The sequence below is a fragment of the Leguminivora glycinivorella genome, chromosome 4 (assembly GCF_023078275.1).
Source record: "Leguminivora glycinivorella isolate SPB_JAAS2020 chromosome 4, LegGlyc_1.1, whole genome shotgun sequence".
Taxonomy (NCBI): domain Eukaryota; kingdom Metazoa; phylum Arthropoda; class Insecta; order Lepidoptera; family Tortricidae; genus Leguminivora; species Leguminivora glycinivorella.
In genome coordinates, this window is record NC_062974.1 from 28,043,998 (window position 1) to 28,069,197 (window position 25,200).

The 25,200-nt window shown below is 35.4% G+C and overlaps 1 protein-coding gene across 2 annotated transcripts in view; it reads right to left on the bottom strand.

Moving 5' to 3' along the window:
- The window catches only part of LOC125225047 (rho GTPase-activating protein conundrum), a 245,632-nt gene that overhangs the window by 202,878 nt on the left and 17,554 nt on the right, over positions 1-25,200 (bottom strand). For both annotated transcript variants that reach the window (XM_048128555.1, XM_048128554.1), the window contains exon 2: positions 4,029-4,112. In XM_048128555.1, coding sequence (XP_047984512.1) covers positions 4,029-4,100 — 72 coding nt within the window. In that variant the 5' untranslated portion in view covers positions 4,101-4,112. The remainder of the gene's footprint in view (positions 1-4,028; positions 4,113-25,200) is intronic.

Here is a 25,200-nt window from a genome sequence, read left to right on the forward strand (position 1 = left end):
ATTATTCAAGAAATAAAACTATAGAAACGGATTAAATCGCGTATAATGAATTTACAATTCATCCCGACGTTTCGAACACTTTACAGCGTTCGTGGTCAACGGGTGACTGAGGAAAAATTAGAATGTGCCAAAGCTACCCACATAAAAGAAATATTAATGAACCATGACCATAAATAATATAGATTTCTAAGGCAGGTTCACTCACTATAAATAAAGCTAGTTATACAATATTAAAAAAATTTACCATTCATATGTTAAAAAACAATTAATTAATTAATCTACACAAAATTGACAAAAACGAACTGCAAATGTCCAACACCATACAACAAAACCGGCCAAGTGCGAGTCGGGCTCGCGCACAAAGGGTTCCGTAGCAGCAAATATAATAAACTTATTATGTCAATTTATACACCTGGTGTAGTATATTTTTTGATCTATCTTATAAGGTTCAGCCATCGTTTTCACTGTAAGCACAATAACTTAACCAAAATTACAGTTAAATCAACCTATCTCAAAAACTATAAGAGATACTTTGATCAAACCAAAAATCGTTGAAAGAGTTAATTAGCATGCATCACCTCTATTTTTTTTAGAATTTTATACCCCGTAGTTATAAAAATAGAGGGGGGGACATACTTTTTACGACTTTGAGAGCTGATATCTCAAAAACCGTTCACTTTAAGAAAAATGTTTTTTAGAAAACTTTATATCATTTTAAAAGACCTTTCCATTGATACCCCACACGGGTATGTACATCGAAAAAAAATTTTCATCCCTCAGTTACATGTATGGGGGCCCCACCCCCAATTCTTTTTTTTACTATTTAGTGTCATAATTTTGTAGCGGTTCATACAACACATATTCCCATCAAATTTCATCACTGTAGTACTTATAGTTTCCGAGTAAATCGGCTGTGACAGACGGACAGACGGACAGACGGACAGACGGACAGACGGACATGACGAAACTATAAGGGTTCCGTTTTTGCCATTTTGGCTACGGAACCCTAAAAATGCCTCACTGTCTTCGTCGTCTGTATGGTTTTGAGGTACGTTTTTTTCTTAGACTTTATCTGTCTATACGGAGTTACATATGTCTTTGGTTATGTTAATATGTTTATCATCTTTCCAATATTTTAAAATGCTCTTTAAACTTCTCAAGTCCCGTCCTTTGTACAAGCAAATTCGTGAGTTCCGAACACTCTGACGTAACCAACCGAACAAGAGTAACGTTAATAACAATGTTAATGTTAACTTCAGCGCCTTGACCGCCGATTAACACTTGTTAAAGTTCATGACCGACGAATAAACCATTTACCTACTATTAAAAATCAACTTTAGCGCTTTCGCTTTTGAGTACAGTTTTAAATGCACAAGAATATGAATAAATCATAAATCTAGCGCTGCATTTCAAAATGTACCTTGTTTGTCTTCTTTAGAGTTTATTTTTGAAAGATTCAAGGATATTCAAAATACAAGATGACTAGATGTAAGTGCTGTAATAATGAAATATATGTACGTTACACGACTGTAGTTGAATTTCTACTTTTTGTACAAGTGAATAAGGTTTGAAAGGAAATCGCATCATGTTGCATCCTTGTAATTAGGACTAACACAACAAAGTGAAGGAGCTTGTGCATTGAAATATTGGCAGGTCTTTGAGGTTCAACATATTATTTTAAATTGTGTTTACCTATCTGATACAAACGTTTTATATAGACTTTCCTACACTAGAATAGTCTATCCTCAATTTCGCCAGAAAAATATAGGTAACCTTGAGACCAGGGATTATTGATATAGGATTTACATACTTCATATTAAGAATCGTACCTCGATTTTTTAGCGCCACCTATTAAATACTATCATAACTACACTGATGATGCCTACAATTTTATTTTTTCAAAATTTGTATTGGCGTGAATATGTCATTAGTTCTTATAAAAAATAAAAACACAAAAATATTTGGGGAAAATATGATTCTGGCCACTTCCAGGCTGCGAACAGCGCCATCTAGTTTTAGACTAAAAGGCCCATACATTTCAGGGGTATGTTTTTTTTTGTATGGGCTTTGTCAGTCCAGTAATAAATCGTTCTTGCTAGAGACCAATTGAAAGTGAAGAATTTGTTAAGAGTCTGAAATGGTTTTGACGCGACTTTTTTCTTGATGATTGAAGTGCAGCTCATTTGCGAGTCACACTTCACTAAAACGTGGTACGACTCCCATAGAACGTTTTCACGTTATCCAATCGGATATTGGAAGTAGGAAGGATGTCAAAAGGCAGATGCCAAAGATGGTGCCTTGAAGGGGCTCCACACGGTTTTCATCGGTTTTTGACAAGTTTTGAGTTGAAACTCCTAAATTTTCACTACAGGTAGAATTATATAACCAACGGCCATCGGTTCTTCAATTTTTTATCTCTATTCGCAAGACCCATATTTAAAAAAAAAATAACTATATTTATTTTTTTATGAATTTTTTTAACATGGTCTAAAACAACAGTTTTATCGAAATTTGATTTTAGTGAAGGGTGTTACAAGTAAGAAATCAACATGTTTGGATTTAGGTACCTTTGACTTTTCTAAAACTTCAAAAGATATTTTCATGTTAAACTAATTAGTACAAAAGTTATGACCTAAAAACCAGTTTGTGGTCCTAAAATTGTTCAACTTTGATACCAAATATCACGGAAATAGGTAATGAGCTGTGAAGTAATGATGAGACACTATTTTGTTTAAAGACGATGCTGTTAATATGATAGGCTTTAGAAACTATCATAATATTAGGGCATTTTCAGAATTTGGCACACCCCAATTAGCGTAAGTTGTTAACAAAAATTAACTCGCTGTCAGTTTTGTGATGACAATTAAGCATGCAATTTGTCTAAAAATTTACTTTTTTCACATTCTGAATGTAGATTATCGCTTAAAGCTTATATTTATAGAACAATATATTTATAGAAATTGCATGCTAAATTATCGTAACAAAACTGACAGTGAGTTCATTAACCGCCTTCCAAATCTCAAAGGAAGGGGTTATCAAGTCGTCTGTATGTTTTTTTTTTTTTTTTTTAATGTTTGTTCCTCGATATCTCCGTCGTTACTAGACCGATTTTGAAATTTTTTTTTTGATTGAATGTAGTATATGCATACAGATTGGTCCCATTTTTCTCAGAACCCAGTTCTGATGATAGGATCCTGGAGAAATCGAGGGAACTCCTCAAATCTGGAAGGCATACATATGGTGATTTTTGTGTTTTTAAATGAACAGCATGCATTTACGTACGGAACAGTGACATTTGGTGCAGTGGAACTCCTGATGATGGTCAGAATGGAACTCCTCAAATCTGAACGGCACACTTATAGTGACTTTGGTATTTTTATAAGAACAGCATGCACTTACGTCCAGAACAGTGATATTTGGTGCAGTGGAATTGCTGATTATGGTCAGAACGGAACTCCTCAAATCTGAACGGCACACTTATAGTGACTTTGGTATTTTTATAAGAACAGCATGCACTTACGTCCAGAACAGTGACATTTGGTGCAGTGGAACTGCTGATGAAGAGTGAGCCGCCCCTGGTTAGAGTTCCGTTCTGATAATCATTCTCATCTGTAAGTACTTCAGAATCATCCAGATTTCAAAATTGGTTCAGAAATGACGGAGATATCGAATAACAAACATTAAAAAATATACAGACGAAGGCGGTTTTTTTTTCTTAAAAATTATTTTTGTTAACAACTTACGCTAATTCGGGTGTCCCAAATTCTGAATATGACATAGACATAGACATAGACATTTTATTAATAATATTATAAATATTACACGTTCATCAATAAAATTATTTAACAGCAATTAAATTAAGATTAATACAATTTCAGTCTAATTATAATTTCAAATATTTAATTGAAAGATGCAATGCCCATTAATGGATTCAAATCAAAGGTCATTGGCGCAGGGAACGCCTTAATATTATATAGGATAATGGTTCTACATCCGATATCGAATCGATGATGTGATAACGCACTTACCCAATCTGTCTTCAGCTCTCGCCAGGACACTAAACTGCTGCTGCGACGGAGGTGCACCCGCCTGGAGCACATAGTGTACCGATCCTGAAACAAAAGGATTTCTGTTTATTTACAACTAGTTTTTGCCCGCGGCTTCGCTTGCGTTGGAAAGAGACAAAAAGTAGCCTATGTCACTCTCCTTCAACTATCTCCACTTAAAAAATCACGTCAATTCGTCGCTCCGTTTTGCCATGAAAGACGGACAAACAAACAGACACACACACTTTCCCATTTATAATATTAAGTATGGATTATTTATTAAGAATAAAGAAAGAGGACCGCGCCCCAATTTCCTCTTTGGATTTGTAAAAATTCTTCTGCAATCATACTAGTATGTATTACAAGTAATATGTATATTACTTAGCGATAGTTTATTATCAATATCTGACAAACAAACTCGCCGTAAATTTTGAACACCTCAGAGAGGAAATTGAAACCTATGAAGAATTTGAGATCTTGAATGAGATCGAATTCTATATTATACTTACTTCCATAGTAATACGTGGTAAATTGGTAATACTACATCTCCTTTTGCTCTGATTCATCCTACTTAAGATCTTAATCATTTGATCAATGAATTCAGTCAATTTGAGTCATACATTAACACAATCTCTACTACTTGAGAAACCAAGATTTAAGTCAAATTGTAGTTTTTATCTACTCGCAAATAAGGTTTAGAACATAGAATATTAGTAATACTAGTAATAGCATAACTTGTAGTGTATATCTTGTGGGTTACGATTACTTTAATCTAAAAGCACGTGATTTTGTCGACTTGACAGCATCTCAGATAGCATTTGTTTATTTAGCATGACTATAGTAAAATCGTATGCAGACAATGACAAAAATGTCACATTTTAAACTTGGGATGACCTCCCATATCTACTTATTGTTACTTAGATTTATTCACCTGAACAACAAATTTAATTTAAAAAATGTTCAAATAAAATTCTGTAAGAAATCTTTTAAATTATCCTACTTATATCTAGGTAATTATTTTTAAGTGACTAATTAAAAATTGCCAACGCATCGTATAAAGAAAATCGTGAACACATCGTGAACAGTTCTGGCATAAAACAAATAATGGCCATTAGTTACCTACTCAAGTTAGAAGGACGAACAATAAATAAAGCTGTATCACACGACAGCGCGCATCAAGGTACGACGCATCACGCTCGACTCGATTGCCAATTAAATTGTAACAGGTGCATTTACACACCAATGGATATGTAACAGTTTATTGTTAATTTAAGGTTTAAATTTGAATGCTGGTTTGTCAGAGATAGTTAAATGGTATAAAATTAAATGAAAATACTACCATTGACAAAGAGTTTGATGAGTTAGTTCCGGTTGCTGAAGTAATATTTCCTGCAATTTTAATGTAGTTTTTTTAACGTACTTAAGTAAATAAAGAGTTGGAAAGACAATATTCAATCAATAGATGCTTTTGCTGCCTTCTTTAGCTTAATGAGGTCTTTTTATTAATTTAATAATACAAGCACAAATTGCTCGCCCTTAGAGTTGGTCAAAGGCGCCTAGCCTTCAGAGATAACATACACTAGAGAAATTTCGACGGGTACCTCGGCGGTCGGGGTGGTGTAGCGGTCGAACACGTCAGCCGCGTTAGCTGGAGACCCGGGTTCGATTCCCGGCTTCGCCACCAGTGGGCTTGATCGCTTTTTCTTTAGTGTATGGTATCTATTTCAGTTTATAATTTATATATAGTAGTGTTACTACTTAAAAAAAACAAATCAAAAAATATTTAATAAAATAATTTGATTTGTTCCTACATTAATAATACACTTAAATAAATATTATACGACTTCTTACATAGATTGACTGAGTCCCACGGTAAGCTCAAGAAGGCTGGGTACTCAGACAACGATATACATAATATACAAATACTTATATAATTACATAGAAAACATCCTCAACTCAGGAACAAAAATATCTGTGATCATCACAGAAATAAATGACCTTACTTCGGGTTTAGCAGGTTTTATAAGTTTTGATGTTCGGAAATTCAGAATACGAGTAGCCAAAATGTGTAACACCTGTGTAGTGTAGACTGTTGAATTGAAACTGTCTGATTATGTTATATAACATATACGAAGGAACTAATAGGTGCATGTGATTGTTTTAGTATTGTTTTAGTGGTTATACGATAATTATATAACGCAGGACGAGAAAGTGCGTGAAAGCGTCCAAGCGAGGGGTTTGAGACGTTTGAGTCATACCTATTTCGTGGTTTAGCTTACAAATGTTTGTTTTAGGATCTCATCATCAAATTACAAATCTTTACTTATATAAGTACCTTCTGTTTTCGGTCTATGATGACAAATATACATCTATAAACTGTTCAATTGGTAAATAACTAGGCGATATCCAGAAAAGTTTATATGACATTTATAGTCTCTAAATGTAGTCAGGAATACACTATTAAAATCTTTCAGATTATTCAAGCCCACGGTGTATATCTCATATCATTCAGACTCCGTGCCCAATACAAGCAGTGGCACTATTTTTAACGCCATTGGCTCTCATAGTATGCTCTACACATAAGCTCTCTTCGAATTATAATATTAATAGTACTTATAATATTCCTATTTATAATATTCCGTACCGAATAGGAAATAAGTTACCGCTTTTGCAACCGAATCTACTACATATACGGCTCGATTCGAACTTAAAGATACGTAAAATATAATTTCTTTTTAATAACTCAAGCACACATTAAATTAAACACAATCACACATAAATCAGTCTTAATATCTAAAATGTCCCTTACAAACTATCAAACAAAATCTCCCAAATCCGATCCCTGCGGAAGAGTGCCCATAATGCTGGCCACATTTCCCCGCTGGATGGTAATCTTCGTAAAATATTAGTTCTAGATAATGACGTTTCTTCAAACAAATATAAGTGCGTAGGTACATTATCCGAACCGATATCGGATGTAGGAAAGTTTTCAAAGGCAAAAATCAAAGACGACGGCTTAAATATCTGGGATATCGGTTCTACTTCCGATATCGGATCGGATAATTGGAAAACGCACTAAGGCTAGGTACACACACGTCGATTTTTCCCGTATACGACATTTTACATACCATAGTGGTTGCGAACTTTGTATGGCAAATTTGCAAACCGTTTATATACATGACGTATTGCGGGAAATATTGGATTGCGTGTGAAAGATTTTACGCCGAACGCCGAAATTTACTGCGTACCTGGAACTTGTATTTGACATATCTTAAAACTCGAATTACGTAGGGTCGGCAAGAATAAATAGGAAATGGGTTTTGTAACCAGATCCATCTCGTTAGCAGTGATTTCGATGATCGTTCGAGCTTGTTTACTCTGGTCTAGATCTAACTGGCTGTTTGCTTACGGAATATATTACATTACGTCGTAGAAACCGTTCTGCAGCTACTTTGATATTTTCGCTTTTTTCGGTTGCATTCTAATAGTAGAGGAAATACCGTAGGTGCAGTCGATGGAGCACTGAGTATCATTCTGCACTTTTGTCTCAACTTCTCAAGCGACGCCGTGACCTATACTTAGGTATGAGGCCTACGAACGCCCAGCCTAAAAAATGAAATATTATTGATCTACAAATTAAGTACCTACTCCATTAAGGCCCACTTGCACCAACCATTTAACTCAGGGTTAGTGGGCTGTCAATTGTCAAATTCCATATAAAATGGTGGGTTAACCCTCGGGTTAGCCCACCATTTTCGTTGATGCAAGTGGCCCTAAATCAATTATTATTATTTACAAACCGCCTAATAAACCTACAGTCGAAAGAAAAGCGTTAGAAAGCGCCGTGGCGTGGGTGTCAAATTATTAAGAGGGGGTCGTACGAAATCCTCGAAAAGTGCATTCGGCGTTTAACAAATGCTGCTCACATTTCTAAATTAAATTAAATAAAATAAATGTAGTTATTATCTTAAAGAGTGTGTCTACAACTTTTGACTATTCAGAATCTCTAATTATTAAAGGTATAATAAATAAACCCACGCAAAGTTGACCTAAAATGAGAAAAACGTATGTTGCCGTTTAGTAAACTTTGTTAAAAAAATTCAATACTTTAGTTATAACATTAAGTGATTCTAAAAGCCAGATAAACGGACTAGAAGTTTTGACGTTTTTTATATTTTTCCTCTCAAAGGCAACAAAGAAATTTTACCTTAAATTTAAACTATCGTAAAATTTCCATACATTCGCCATTGCTGTTAGAATTCTCCTTTCGATTAGATGCCGTGAGCGGCTCATCGGAGGCAGACGTGTCGCCGGTCGCTCCGCGTTGACAATTAAATTTGACAAATATTTTGACAGAAAATAGTGTACGTACACGAAAAACCATACCAGTGTAAAACTGTGCTCAAAATAAATAGGGTAAATCAAATATGTCAGGTGGAGATCCAATCTCATTTAAAGTTTAAAGGTGCATGGCTTGTGCATAAAAAATAAATAAAAATATATCACATTATTAAAGAAAATAACGAACACAACCAAATGAGTATAAATGATTTCATTCTAGTTCGGTTAAATTGAAAAAAGTTTCATGTTTTCTTTTACTCATTGGAATACATTTTCATTACGCTGGTATTAACAGTACGTCATTTTAAAAATATATATGACAGCACCTACGTCAAATTTTGTCAACCAAACTTCACAGGTTGTATGTAAACAATTACAATTTAATTTATCCATACATATTCAGATACTTATTAATCGATTCTTACTTAGAATAGAAAAAAGGGGAATGCGAGCGGGTATAGGTATAGTGCTTCTGGTTCAAATTTAATTGTATATATAAAAAAATGTCTCAATTTCATTAAAGATTTACTCTGTGCATACCGCGAACACGTAATCGTAAGTTGAAAACAATATAGTATTTTATGCAACAGGCGTTTAAAGGAGGTCAAAAAAGGACGAGTGGCGTGGGTAACAATTTGAGGCGAAGCCGAAAATTGTTATTAAGACGCCACGAGTATTTTTTGACTCAGTTAAACACCGTTGCATACAATACTTTTTCTACGACCATGCACTTACTTTTGAATAGTTTTCTAGAATAACTTTCGTGAAATTCGCACTGTTTCCTATAAGTATTTTGACTTGTCCTCTGCAATGTTCCTGCACTCCCCCTGTCGCTCGCACTCCCCGACGCCGCCGCCCGCCCCCGGCCGGCGCCCCGCGGCCCGCTATATGCTTTAAGAGCTATATCGTATGCGTGGGTGCGCGGGGCGCCGGGCGGGGGCGGGCATCTTTTATGTAGGGTTTTAACGATCTATGCACGACACGGTAAATGACGAATAACAACACGGGAGTAGAAAAATAATTATAAAGTACCAAAATACATCGTTGTTTAGAAAGCGCTTGTTTTGAATAAGTACCATTCAACTAGACCAAATATTCATGGAATACCAGCTGGTGACCAGCATAAATTACTATGAACGGCCGTGCAAAAATATCTGATTTTCTATAGGGGGCCATAAGTAGGTATATGACGACATGTTCCCGGCAAAAATTTGTGATGCTCCGTGACCGGCAAAAACATCGTCTCTCTTTCTAGCGTCTCGCGAGCGTAGTTTCGGGCCAACTGTATGGAAAAAGACGCCGCGTCAGCGCGGCTTAGCCATACAGTTGGCCCGACACTACGATCACAAGACGGTAGATGTGGGAGGGTCCTTATCCGCATAAATATCTGATCGGGTTGCTTAAAAATATTTGATTCCTTATAAAAACCTAAATTACACTCTCACCCGCATAAATATCTATCCATTGTTAAAGCAAATATATATCTTACGGGCTAGAAATCATTAATATGTAATTAAAGTGCAATAACAAACCCTACCTGGTTGCCTTACAGCCGTAAATTGTATGAGGTGATTTGACAGTTCACGAAAACGGTGTAGACTTTTCATTGGATATGTCTGTCTCATTTGTTCTTAAATTATGACAAGTAAACTTATTGCAAATCTAGTATCAGAGGCCTTTATACAAGCTTTTATTCAACTTGCCTTGTTAGTAGGTATGTTAGTTTGAGTCAAAACGTAGAAGCTAAATTTGACCCACTTTCTGGTTTCCGATTGAGCTGAAATTTTGCACACATATGTAAATCAAGTGACAATGTAATATTATGGTATCATGGAGTTAATCTGATGATGAAGCAGAAAGGTGATCATAGGAACTCTGTTATGAAACGTCGTATCCCCATTGAGTCAGGGGTTTTTAGAAATGTCTCGGAGAGCAATAGATGATTGTTGAAAGAAAGGTACAGTCGGCGATAATAGCTTGTGCCAAAAATGAAATTTTTGCATAAAAAACTTATTAAGTATAAATTGGGAGGTGTAATTTTTTATTATCTCTTAAATAGCATTAAGAAGAAAAACCGACCAAGAGCGCGTCAGTGTAGGGTTCCGTATTTCCCGACATTATACATAATGACAATTTAATAAATACCATAATTTGGGGTGGAAAGGGTTCCGGGGGTATATAATGTTATTATATTTCTTGACATATTCCTTCTATTTTCCGCAATCAAAGTAGGAAAATAATATATTTACAGTTTCATGTCTGTCAAAGTTGACGTTCAAATTTATTGGATTTTTACTCATTTTAATCGTTCATTATCCTTTTGAATGTGTATACACTTCTAAAGTTTATGTATAACAGAAAATCATAAGACATATTTTCATTTTTATAATGGTTTTCATGAAGAAAGCGATGCAACTGTGTTAGGGAATTTTTACGGAATGAATAAATATCTGCGGCCTGAGGGGTAAATGGGATCAGGAATGGGGGAATTTGGGTCGCAAAGGGGGTGAATAGGTTTACGAAGGGGGTGATTAGGGTCGAAAGAGGGGTGAATTGGGATGTGTGGTCAATGCTTGTCACATTGTATAAAAGATATATAACTTACCTAAAGTGATATTTTTATGATTGACCTCTCTGTATATGGACGCAATTTATACGTGTATTGCTTCGTAGTTAGACTAGATACAAGAAATTAACACTTAGAAATATTAATCACACTTCTGTCAACCTCTACGTTTCTACTTAAGTCCGCAAAAATCACCCATGGTTGCTATAATACACGGTGTTTCCGGTATCACTCAAAACCTCAGACACCCCAACTGATTTTTATTTTTTTAAACCTATCTAGAGTATTCATCTTTTAATCTGATCGTTACTTTTTTTTAAATTGAATTTTTAATTTTCTGTACAGCTCTACTTGACTTTTAGCTCTACACTCAATAAAATAATTGCTAACTACCATCATAAACCATAACACTATTTATTTGTATACGTTACTGCAACGACATAAGGTTTACCAATAGACAGCTAACATGTCACTGTAAAACACTTTAAAGCTTTGTCACAGTAAACTTCAAATTGGACAGGTAATCGCAGTAAGCAAATAAACTCAATATTCAAAATGACAAGGTTGTAATTAGGTACGAGTTCAATTTGTTATGACTTATGATAAACATTAAGATTAAACTGACAAACAACGTCAAACTAGTAGCGGAAAAAATAATCGTCCAAGTAACCGGCCAGTATTAATACCCCTAAATACTGAAAAAAGGTAAACAACCTCTAGCAATGCGATATACACAATGTTGTATTACGAGTACAATAGAATGGGCACGTAAAAAATAATTAATAATACTAATTTAAATAAAAATATTACCCCCATCAAGATATAGCTCAATCGATTCTACTCTCGATTCTGAACAAACTGTTTTCAGGTTTTTAGTGTTAAGTGAAACACGGTGTATAAACGAATTACTTTAAAATAAAAATCATAAGTATGAAACTATACAACTAGGGAAGAAATAAAATTATTTTATTAAATAATTTTTGATTTGTTCCTTTTCAAGTTTATATGAATAATTTTCAATTCGCTCAAAGGTTGGAAGAGATCCCTTATAGGGATAAGGTCGCCTTTGTATATCATAACTATACTGTATTTTTATGTCCTAACTTGTCTTATGTACAATAAAGTGTCCAACTGTCCACATACATTTATACATATATTGAAATAGATATCATACACGAAAGAAAAAACGACAAGGCCCACGGTGGCTGAGCCGGGAATCGAACCCGGGTCTTCAGCTTACGCAGCTAACGTTATTACCACTAGGCCACCAGACCAGGTAAAAAAAAACCGGCCAAATGAGAATCTATTTTCGCACAATTGTAAAACTAAATTATTTTTACTAGTTACCTCCAAAATACCAAATAAAATTGGGCTACATAGTACATCGTTTTCTAAAGATTTTGGGTTCATGGGGTCGGAACGGGTATAAACTAACGTAATTTATGGTGAATAGGGCCAAAACCGACTTTTGAACGTCGATAGCAGTTTTTTTATGTGCCATGCAAATTTTTTACACAAAAAATCTTCTGGCAGTGTGAACTTCGGTTTGTCTTTGAAAATATGTCGTTTTATTTAGTAATTTTCGCTCACTCTAACGTTGGGGTGAATAGGGTCGGGAAGGGGGTGAATAGGGAAAAGTGCTAGGGTTGACTCTTTCGGATTGCGAACAAAATATGACCTGTCACGAGCATATTATATTTATTTGACCAAAAAAATAAGGATTTAATATGTTATGTATGAGTAGTCGGTAATGAAATCTACACATCAGCAATTCCCGTCAACTTTGTACAAAAATTAAGAGAAAAGTTAAATTTGTTTTTATTAATTCCTATTTTGTTACCAAGATTTTGTTGATGAATTGAGATTTTATTAAGTTTTATTTCGTCATTAAGGTTCTCTAGTATCTATATTTTCTTAATTATAACAATTATCCTGTATATATCTTACGAAAGTCGAATTATATTACTAAATGTTGGTAACAAAATAGGATCAATTAAAATTTGCTGACGTGGCATTGTACAAAGTTGACGGGAATTGCTGACATATAATAACCCTTAACCAACCTTTATAGTTAGATGGTGCTCTGACGCGGTGAATAAGTAAGTATGGTCTTGGGCAGTGCGGATAACGTGTCAAAATAAAAGCATAGTTTGTTGCTATTTTTCATCGTAAACTAGAACTTTCCTTTGCTAATCCGCGAATAGATAACGTGCAAGTCAATCAGTGCTAACCTGTTATAATTACTTGCGTATTTTTTACATGCAATTAATTTTCCCACCCTCCCACCGCAAAAATAAAAATAAATACGCAAATAAATATAACAACCCACCACCAAAAATACAAAACTCGACACGTGTTTCGCCTCTCTACGAGGCATCCTCAGGAGCTGATGTTGACGGTCCGAAGTCCCGCAACTGACTGATCGTCCCCAGAATGGTCGGCCATATTTATACTTTGTCCACCCCCCCTACCAAGCAAGTTAGATGGAAAAATTCGTAATAACGGCGATGACGCAACATTCAACTGCTCATTAAGGATTAACCCCCTATTGTTGTACCTAATTATCTCCAACTGTTCTAGAACCCCCAACCGCAGCCCTTTCTCACATACATGTAAAACATCAAAAGAATGATTCTCTGATACAGTATGGTCACTCTCTATCAAATGCTTTGCAAAATTGGATCTCTCTGGATGGTTGTGCCTGTATGATGCCATATGCTCCTTATACCTAGTAGTGAAATTGCGGCCCGTTTGGCCCACGTACACTTTGTTACAAACATCACAGCTCAACTTATAAACCCCAGATTTTTTCCCTTTCTCGATCCTATCTTTGCCGTTACAAAGCTTGGAGTGCAAAGTGTTATTTGTCCTAAAGGCCACAGGAATGCCGTTTGACTTCAAAATCTTATAAATGTCCTCTGACACTTTGCCAACATAAGTAATGCTCGCTTGACACCTCTTAACCGGTTCAGAAGGACGTGCCGCATACAACATATTGTTAACCATAACCATTCGCTTCTTTCTGATGATGCCATCAACGATTGATTTATCATAACCGTTCGAAACTGCCAAGTGGTAAATATTGTCCAATTCGGCTCGATAGTGTTCTTCAGAAAGAGGCACAGACAACATCCTATGCACATAACAGTGAAAAGCGGCCAACCTATGCTGCCAAGGGTGTGTAGAAGAAGCTGGTATAACTGTATCAGTATGTGTAGGCTTGCGGTAAATTTGAAATTGATGGCCATTATTAACTCTAGTAATGGTCAAATCTAGAAAATTCAATGACTTGTCTTGCTCTAGTTCCTTCTTAAACTTGATCTTTGGATGTTTACTATTAAGCCCAGTAACAAATTCATCCAGCAGGTCCATACTCCAGCAGCAGCAGGTCTAACTTGCTTGGTAGGGGGGGTGGACAAAGTATAAATATGGCCGACCATTCTGGGGACGATCAGTCAGTTGCGGGACTTCGGACCGTCAACATCAGCTCCTGAGGATGCCTCGTAGAGAGGCGAAACACGTGTCGAGTTTTGTATTTTTGGTGGTGGGTTGTTATATTTATTTGCGTATTTATTTTTATTTTTGCGGTGGGAGGGTGGGAAAATTAATTGCATGTAAAAAATACGCAAGTAATTATAACAGGTTAGCACTGATTGACTTGCACGTTATCTATTCGCGGATTAGCAAAGGAAAGTTCTAGTTTACGATTAACATGGATTTCCGCAAAGTAACGCCTGATTCCATCGATTATTCGGCTATTTTTCATGTTTAAATAAACTTCTAAACTAACGTATTGGGTATTAAAGTAAAAGGTTCACAGTGAATATTAGCTTGCCAGAAATGTGTTTAGCTATACCATTGTATTGAATTTTGTATCATAAAGTCAAACTAGGTATTTACTACTTATGATTTACTCTTTGGGGTGTCTTTGATCACTTGCATGGGGTAACATTGACCATAATGACACATAGTTGATTATGTCACGGTACTTGTTGAGGCTGATAATTTGATCTCTTCTTGTAATAAATATTGAAACAATTGCAAATAAAGTTGGTTTTTTGAAGATGGTAATTTTTATTCTTGATCAAAGTAACCCCAAAATAGCGTTAAAGAGTTGTAATATTTGACTCTGCGAACCATTTTTTTTATCTTTTCTTGAGATAAAATACTTTTGTAAGGGATTACATTCGATTATCGTTACAAAAAAATATAGTGTATCAAAGTAACCCCAATGTCAGTTTAAGTTTGATCACATCGTTTTTTTTTGCGTACATTTTTTATTTATTTATGTATGCTTTATTACATTTAAAAAAATAAGTACAAATAGTGGACATAATGCCTTAAGGCATTCTCTACCAGTCAACCACTGGGTTAAAAAGAAACATTTGATACGTGCAGGCATCGTGACAGAAAACAATAATCCTGATATCACTTATTTTGTTACCTTTTTAGATTTTTAGCAGGAAAAGACTTAAAAAGTTGATGGTCCCATTTTTTTTCTTTCTTAGTTACGTTACGTTGACCAATTTTGGAATTTATACTTCTCTAACTCCTACATTTAATAGGTAAAAATACCCATTAAATGTAGAAGCTAGAGAAGTTTAAATTCCCAAATTGGTCAATGTAACCCCAGTTTACGGTAGACACCGTCAACCTATTCTAATAATTCTCTTTTTATTTGAAAGAAAATTCGATACGATACTAAAATATGCAATCTAAGATAAAAAATGCTTTTCATATAGTTACAAACTTAGTTCAGATTTTTTTTTTGTACAACTTTTAAAAATTGTTCTACCTATCAAGTTCAAAATAATTTTCCAAGAAAGTCTTTTTAAAGTTCTGCTTTTGAGATTTTTTCATATTTGAGAAAACAGCCCTTATGGCCTGAAATACGGCATACGGCAGTGATATTGACATTGACATAATATAATATATGCTTTTTCGTATTTTGATGGTATTTTGACTGCACTGTATTTTTTGCCATGCTAATTTGAACCTTATCTTTGAGCGATGTTTTTTAATTTTCAGTTACATCACAGATGTTTATGACATGACATCTAGGGATTTAGCCATTTAAAAGAAACTACAAGGGGCTTTACAGACGTGGCAACTGCAACTGGTACAGGGCCTAAGCCATAATTTAAAATTATATTGTGATTTTTATATGTATTTGTGTTTTATTTAATACTAAGTATGAGTTTCAACATTTTCAACTCAAGGAACTGAAATTAAGAGAAGAGACTCGGAAATTGTGTAAGATGCAGATGGCAATAGCGGTATTGGATAAGATATGCGTCGATATTCCCTGTCTATCTTTGTGTCTCTGACTTGACTGCTGCTAGCTCTGTAATCTATTCATTAGGTTTTTATTTTATACACATACTTTATTTTTGTATTAAAATAAATGATAAAAAACCTAACGACCAAAAAGAATAAAGAAAATATCAGGGTGGCTAGCCGAATGGCACAATCGCTCACGAAACGCTCACGAAACGAAGCGCTAGTAGATATCTATCTCTATCGCGCTTGCGTATTGGCGCGACAGAGCCAGCGGCGTATCGCTTTCGTTTGGCGTCGGAGAAATGCCATTCGGCTACGGGGCCTGATAGTCTTTAATACAACCCGTATATACGTAATGCGCAGCACAGGCCTCTGAAGACCTGCAGGGCAATCATGGTCGCGCGATAAATGATAAAACATCGGGCCGTCCCTATCGTACTTACAAATAGTGCGATAGGGACAGCCTGATGTTTTATCATTTATCACGCTACCATAATTGTCTGCCTGGAGGTATCGGCCTTCACACACGACTTTGAATAATGTTTGCGAGGATAGGCAGGCTGATAATCTAAGTACTTATAGAAAAGTAACGCAAAATGAAGTGCAAAGTAATTTGAAATACACCTAGATAAACAATCAACTGAGTAAGAAACGTTATCTACATATTTAGGTAAATTTAAGTCACATGAGACATGAACAGAGAAGGAAAGCTAGATGACGTGTATTTTTCTCTGTCTTCTTGTATGCTACCCTTTTTACAGTTTTAATTTCTCAAAGGAGGTCAGTAGTTGACTACAAACTCAAAATAACACTCTTGAAAAAAATTAAGGGTCACTGACCTTTCACAGTAAATTGAGGTAGTGTGAGTGAAGGGTGTTTGTGTGTGTAATGGGGTAATTTGACAGATTCTGAAAATTCTCCCTGCTCTACCACCTCTTAAATTATTCGTCGCACGTTGAACATTACCAATTCCGTGCTTTATGGCCAGTAATAAAACATTTCACATGACTTATATAGTCTGTGGTTATTAAAAAATAACGTCATGTCATTTTTCCAATTTAGAACGCTTTCTTTTTAAATTGGCCCTGGCATCTTTGTTGAAGGTTATTTGCTTGACAAAACCTCATTGTTCATAGCAAATATCATTTTAAATCGTGTTCAGTGAATATGAAATTGCTATAAGCAAGATCATAAAAAACAACAATGGACAAAACCGAAATGTAATCGGCATAACGCACAATGCTCATGACCATTCATATAGGGCAAACTTATCTTAGCAATTCATAGGTGGCGCTGTTCGTCAAAAGTCAAGTAAAAATCCGTTACGTTCAAAGTCAAAAAGCACTAAGTAGGTTCCTTTCTCAATACAGTTATGAACTTAAAAGTTAATATGATATGATTGAAATGGAAACACACTGTTTTGAATCTTAAATCGTTATGGATTTGAGAATGTATTTTGCCACAATAGTGAATGCGTTCAGCGCGCGCATATACAAGTTTGTAGAGTAAAAACAAAAGCGGATTGAATCTGCCACTGCTACTGAATAATGGGTGGTTGGTTCCGCTCGTTTGGCTCAAATTGGCGACCACAAATGGGGCAGAAACAATCGGGAGCGAGGAATGTCTATGGTTATTAGGAATATGAGCTTAGCCTTCGGTTGAATCCTTTTGTTTTGGTTAGGCGTGCAACATTATGTGCAATAGGCATTAGGTATTTTATTTTTATGAGCAATAATTATAGTTGACAATGAGTTGACATCAGCTGATGAATAAGATGATTTTTCCCCGATTTACTTAAGTGCTTTTTGCTAAGGTTACTTTGTTAAATAAAATTAGTTAGGTACATTGACTTTCATTATGAATCTTCTTTTTTGCCTTTTGATAAATCAAAATTTTAAACTTCTCTAGAAGCATAGGTTACCTACAACAACGAGTATCAAGTAAGTACATAGGTAGATAATACCATAGTATCTTAATAGTACCTCACCTAATTTACGCTGTAGGGCATTCTCCAAGGACCCGAGCTTTTGTCGGATAAAACATACGCATTAGTGCGTTTTCACATTATCCGATCCGACATCAGATGTCGGACCGATATCCCATATATTTACGCCGCCATATTTGATGTTTTCCTTTGAAATCCTTCCTAAATCCGATATCGGATCGGGTAATGTGAAAACGCACTTACGCTTAAATGCTAGCAAAATAGTGAATATTGAAGCACTGAGTTACCCCCTTTTTCACATCATTACCTAAAATGGCAAAGTTGTTCCGCTTTAAGAGAGCATTAGTCAAACACGGACGAATACCTTGCAATATGATTAGCTACAGTAGGCGCACACATGCAACATACAATACAACACAAGCAACAGAATATAAACAAGAGCGAAATGAAGAAGGTTGTTCATCTCAAATTTACATAATTATGAGTTGGTTTGGGTGCCTTGATTTAATAGCCGACTATCCATACTAATCCATACTAATATTGTAAATGGGAAAGTGTGTGTGTCTGTTTGTTTGTCCGTCTTTCACGGCCAAACGGAGCGACGAATTGACGTGATTTTTTAAGTGGAGATAGTTGAAGGGATGAAGAGTGACATAGGCTACTTTTTGTCTCTTTCTAACGCGTGCGATGCCGCGGGCAAAAGCTAGTAATTAATATAATTATAAAAATAAACAAATATATTTTCACTACCACAGAGCCTAAAGACGAAAGTTTTCGACCAGTGCGTCCTTCCTGTTATGACGTACGGATCCGAGACGTGGACACTGACTGTGGGGCTAATCCACAAGCTTAAAGTCGGTCAACGTGCTATGGAAAGAGCTATGCTTGGAGTCTCTCTGAAGGACAAAATTTGGAACGAAGTGATCCGCCAGAGAACCGAGGTGACCGACATAGCTCTGAAAGTTAGTAGGTTGAAGTGGCAATGGGCTGGCCACATATTTATTTATTTATTTATTTATTTAAACTTTATTGCACAAAATATACAAAAATGTACAAATGGCGGACTTAATGCCAAAAGGCATTCTCTACCAGTCAACCATAGGGCCAAACAGAGATTCAATACAAATGGTGCAGTGAGAAAACAAAAAGGTGATTTACTAAGAAGAAAAGCAAACTATATATATACATATGTCGCAGAACCGATAACCGCTGGAGCAAGTGTGTTCTGGAGTGGAGACCGCGTCTTGGTAAACATAGTGTGGGACGCCCTCTGGCTAGATGGCGGGATAATTTGCATAGGGGGGCTGGCGGAAACTGGATGCATAAAGCAGCAGATCGGGCACGGTGGTGTACTTGTAGCATAACAAATGTTTTACAGTAACAGGGTAGATAGATGTCTCTATTTAAGTACTAGATACTTGGAAAACTAGAGATACTTGTGATAAGAGACACAACCGCTCTTTCGTAAAAGTATCTTAATTAACAACTAAATTAACTTTAAGTACAGACGGGCAAGCACGGTAGCGTGATATAGCTGCGTCTTTTTCGCAATTTCTATTAGTGCGAAAGGGCAATACCGACGACGTTATAGGCTATATCACTCAACCGTGCTTGCCCGCCAGGATATGCTAACTTAAACGTAAAACATCAAGAGTTCAGCAAACCTACTGTAGCGTCTTAATTACTGTGCGCCTGCGGCTGCAGATTCGGTCGTTATACTTATTCCGGCCGCGTACTAGGAAATACATTAGTTTGAGCAAGGACGGTAGTTCCGATGTTATTCATGAGGAACACATGTAACGTTAGCGGTGCAAAAGAGTAGGCTAGTTAGAGTAGAACCCCTTTTTTTTTTAAAGTACAATTCGGATGGCGGCTCCATCTACTTTAGTCGTTGCAGCACTTTTTCTGCGTTGTTTCAGACGTTTTTAAATAATTCGAGATAAAAACTACCAAAAGTAGCAAACTACCAATTGTTTAATTATATAGGACGTAGACGGCCTGATTTAGACGGCGTGCGAACTCGCAAACGATTTTAGTTACATTGCGGGCTGTTGAGGTTACATACAATTTTGCACAGGCATCAAATACCGCAATGTAATAAAACTCGTACGCGAGTTCTCGTACCTTCTAAATGGGTCATAGACACACCAGAAATATTGTACGTCCGTTACTTACTGGCTTTTAAGTTGAACTACTTTGAATATTTGATGCAACCATATTTTAAAAACGTCACATATCAATCAACTTTTCTAAAGCGAACCAGAGCGTGACTTTTCTTAATAAGCGAGCACAAGCACTAAGTTTTCGCGCCAAATCTGCGAAAGGATGCCCGGAAGTCTCGCTAATTAAAGACGAATGAATTCCGAATGTGCGCGTTCCATTTTCGAATTACATAAGTCGATTGTTATCTTAACGAGTTGCGTCATGAGAACGTTTTGGAACGCATCGTTTAGTTTTAAAACTATTATTTTAAAAAGTCGCACGATGCTCTATGTCCTTCATTGGAAGTTGATAGCCTGATTTGATAATTTTGTTCTGATGAGTGATATAATTTGCATTTTCTATAACTATGATGTCATTCCCAACTTTTGGGTACTAGTGAATAGTCCAAGTTTAACGCTGCTCCGCTGAATGAGTGTCGTACATACCGACTTTATAAATTGGTACATAAAACAAAAATAATTTCCATAAATTGTCTTGTGGAATACGCATTTCGTGAATACTTTACCGTCACATAAATAGGCATTTTCAGAATTTGGGATCCCCCCAATTAGCGTAAGTTTTTAACTTCCGATTAGCAGAAACGTCTGCCAGAGGCCGTGAGTTCAAGTCTCACCCAAGGCAGACATTTTCCACTTTTAAATTTATTCTAAGCCTAGCGTAAGTTGTTAACAAAAATTAACTCACTGTCAGTTGTGACGATAATTAAGCATGAAATTTCAATAAAAATATTGTTCTTATGTTAGTTACATAAACTTTAAGCGATAATCTACATTCATAATGTGAAAAAAGTAAATTTTTAGATATTTTATGCTTAAAGGTCGTCTAACAGCGAGTTAATTTTTGTTAACGACTTACCCTAATTGGGGGACCCAAATTCTGAAAATACCCAAATACCTAATTCGAGCTAATTTACCATCAATGAATTCTTCAAAATTCTTCTTGAAGAGAAACGTTTTCTTTGTTTTCGAATTTCAGTAATTTGTCCACGTACATTTTTAGGGTCAATATTCGGAATTTCCTTAAGAGACTTCCTTCCTGTATTCCGGCATCGGTCTTCGAACTTACATTGGACTTTTGCCAGAGAAACGCTTGCAAATCTATTCACGAAACATCTTGATTGACCGTACTTTACCAACATGACTTGACCTCAAGAATAGGGATGACTACGACTAAATAAAAAAATGGCATTCTGTTTAGTCCGTCAGTTAGATCGTCCAAAAATACTGAACACATATTTTTCGCTTTTTCTAATTATTAATGAAAAAATACAAAGATATAGATAGAGCATCAAAGTTCCGGAGGCGGAGTGGGGGCTAATGACATCACTTCTAAGTAAAAATTGTACCTAGGCGTGACGTCACGCGAAACTTCAACGCACTGTACCGTCGTCATTTTACGTTTACGAGAAAAAAAAATGTCTAAAATTCTTTGATTAACTGACGGACTAATTAGTTTTTTTAGTCGTCTCGCCTATTGAAAGAATCAAGTATTAGAATCATCATTACCTAATATTATGGCAAAAGGTTAGCTCAATTTTATTTATTCGTCTTTCGCATTCGTTTGAATATATTGATAATTTGATAAGTAGCATTTGTATTTTTGTATGAATGAACGTGTGTGTGTGGATTGAGTGAGCACCTTCCGAAAATAAAAAAAAATATGCTGATCATTTAGTAAAAGTTCTAAAACAATTGTAAAACGAATCTCTGAATTTGTAAAAAGATAAATCAAAAGATACAGCCATTAACATGTGCTCACTCAGTTCTCACAAACTACCAACGAAAACAGTGAATATATTCATTTAACATATAATATTTATATACTAACATTTAGTAAAAAATAGGCCAACCTACCTCTATAAATATTAGATCACCTTGTGACGTATTAAATTTTTTACAAATAGTTTCTTATGCTCACTCAATCCACACACTTTTGAAAAGCCGAATTTTGATGAAAAACATAAGATTTAGACCGCTATTATATGTGTATAGTTTAGTAAAAGTGAAATGGGAATTTGTAAAATACAAAACAAACCACTAACGTGTCAGGTTTTTTTATAATAAATTTTTGTAAGTGCTCACTCAGTCCACACGTTTTGAGAAAGTTAAAAATGTAAATATCTTACGATTTGTAGCACCTAAGACACTCGAAAGTACTTCAACATTTAGTAAAAATTTTTACTAAATATCCACCATCTAATATTTTATATTCGTTGTCTGGTTTTAAAGATATTCAGACATAACTTTTCTCATACAAATGTATCAAGTAGGGTGACCACACTATGTCGGCTCCTGATTTTCCCCACCTTCCCATTGTCATATTGAGATTGGGAAGTTTCGTTCAATTTTGATAATAGTTCACCGGATTTGTAAGTGGGAGCGAGAAAAGAATAACTATTTCTCGCTCCCACTTACAAATCCGGTACGCTCATCTGTTAGCGCGATTAGATTACCAGGTTCTGGTTTCTTACTAGTGAAGTATTATATTCTTTGTTTCTTACCAATTATCATTCATGTCCTTTTTAATGCATGCATGTCGATATGGTTATTATCCTGACGTCGATAAAAATTACACAATACACATCATCACTAGGCCAAGAACATAACCTAAAAACAGTTTGCAGATGGATAATTAATATGGTATTAGTTTAATATTATCAAAATTGAACGAACGAAACTCCCCAATCTCAATATGACAATGGGAAGGTGGGGAAAATCAGGAGCCGACATAGTGTAGTCACCCTACTTGATACATTTGTATGAGAAAAGTTATGTCTGAATATCTTTAAAACCAGACAACGAATATAAAATATTAGATGGTGGATATTTAGTAAAAATTTTTACTAAATGTTGAAGTACTTTCGAGTGTCTTAGGTGCTACAAATCGTAAGATATTTACATTTTTAACTTTCTCAAAACGTGTGGACTGAGTGAGCACTTACAAAAATTTATTATAAAAAAACCTGACACGTTAGTGGTTCGTTTTGTATTTTACAAATTCCCATTTCACTTTTACTAAACTATACACATATAATAGCGGTCTAAATCTTATGTTTTTCATCAAAATTCGGCTTTTCAAAAGTGTGTGGATTGAGTGAGCATAAGAAACTATTTGTAAAAAATTTAATACGTCACTAGGTGATCTAATATTTATAGAGGTAGGTTGGCCTATTTTTTACTAAATGTTAGTATATAAATATTATATGTTAAATGAATATATTCACTGTTTTCGTTGGTAGTTTGTGAGAACTGAGTGAGCACATGTTAATGGCTGTATCTTTTGATTTATCTTTTTACAAATTCAGAGATTCGTTTTACAATTGTTTTAGAACTTTTACTAAATGATCAGCATATTTTTTTTATTTTCGGAAGGTGCTCACTCAATCCACACACACACTGAATGAACTGGCTCTTACAGCTGAAACAACTTCTACTAGCTGTATTAAGAGCATGGCCACACATGACATACATCTTCTGAGGGGTTTCTTATTTGCATCATCGAGACGCTCCTATTTTTTTGCTATTTATATTCTAGGACTACAAGAACGAAGGAAAAAGTAAGGTAATTGTTCAAAGATAGGCTAAGTGTATCTGTGTGATCTGATATTAATATAAGATGAGGTAAGTACACGTATGTCCACTTATGTTCAACCGTTCTATAAAAAAAATCTCGGACCTCACACTTTATAAGTTATTAAGGAAAATAGCACAGTTCATAGAAACCAATTTGTATCCAACAAAATGTTACCTAGCAGGGAAATCTAATCTAGCAGGAAAAAAATAAACAAAAAATGTATGTGCTCTGTGAACGAGAATTTATTTTTATACTAGTTCACATGAAACCGTAAGTGTCGTGAATAACCGGCCATCTTTGATTCTCACCGAGAAATTAACTTTCCACGTTCGCGCTTTTCTTAGCCAATTACTTTCTAGCTGAGAGACGTATGTTGGCTGCTGCTACAGAAAGTGGGTAAAATGCGATTTAGATAAACCATTGATTTGATTAATCTGACACGCGACGCTGTGGGATTTATATTGGAAACACAAATAGAAAGTCCAATTATTTTTATTTATTTTTATCAAAGAAACGTTCCATTATCCTACAAGTTTATTTCTACTGAGCTGTGCAAGGTAGTCTAATAAATATATAATATTCTAGACTGTTATATAGAATTGTAGATAGTGAATAAATAGGGTAAATTAGCCAATAATTGGCCCTCAAACGTGGTTTTATCATTAGATTTACTTTTTACTAAAGTGACTCCACTCCAAAAGGTTGATGTCGAACAATGTGGTCGCTACTAGTATAGTTTACCTTACTATGTATATGTATTAAGTTTCGATATATGTATATTGTATGGTATGAATGAAGCATATATGTAGATTAAACGCACCGAGTTTACAGTTAAGAAATACCTCGTTACTTTATCGATAATTACAATCTAAATCACGCTTTTGAACGATGTCATAATTAATCATTATTAGCATGTCCATATAGGACGTGTGGCAACCAGAGACCAACTATTATATCATCTATAGGGCACTCATACACCACAATCAAGTATCCCATAAAGGGGTAGGCAGAGCACATGAAACTCAAGCAAGTCAGTGCCTCTCTTGGCAAATAATAATTTGAAAGAAAATGAAACTGTGACATTCCAGTGCAGCGTGCGTCGCCGATTGCACAAGCGCTCACAAAACGCTCATGAAACGAAACGCTCTATCTCTATCTATCTCTATCGCTCTTGCGTATTGGCGCGACAGAGCCAGACTACCTTCCGCGGCGTTTCGTTTTCGTTT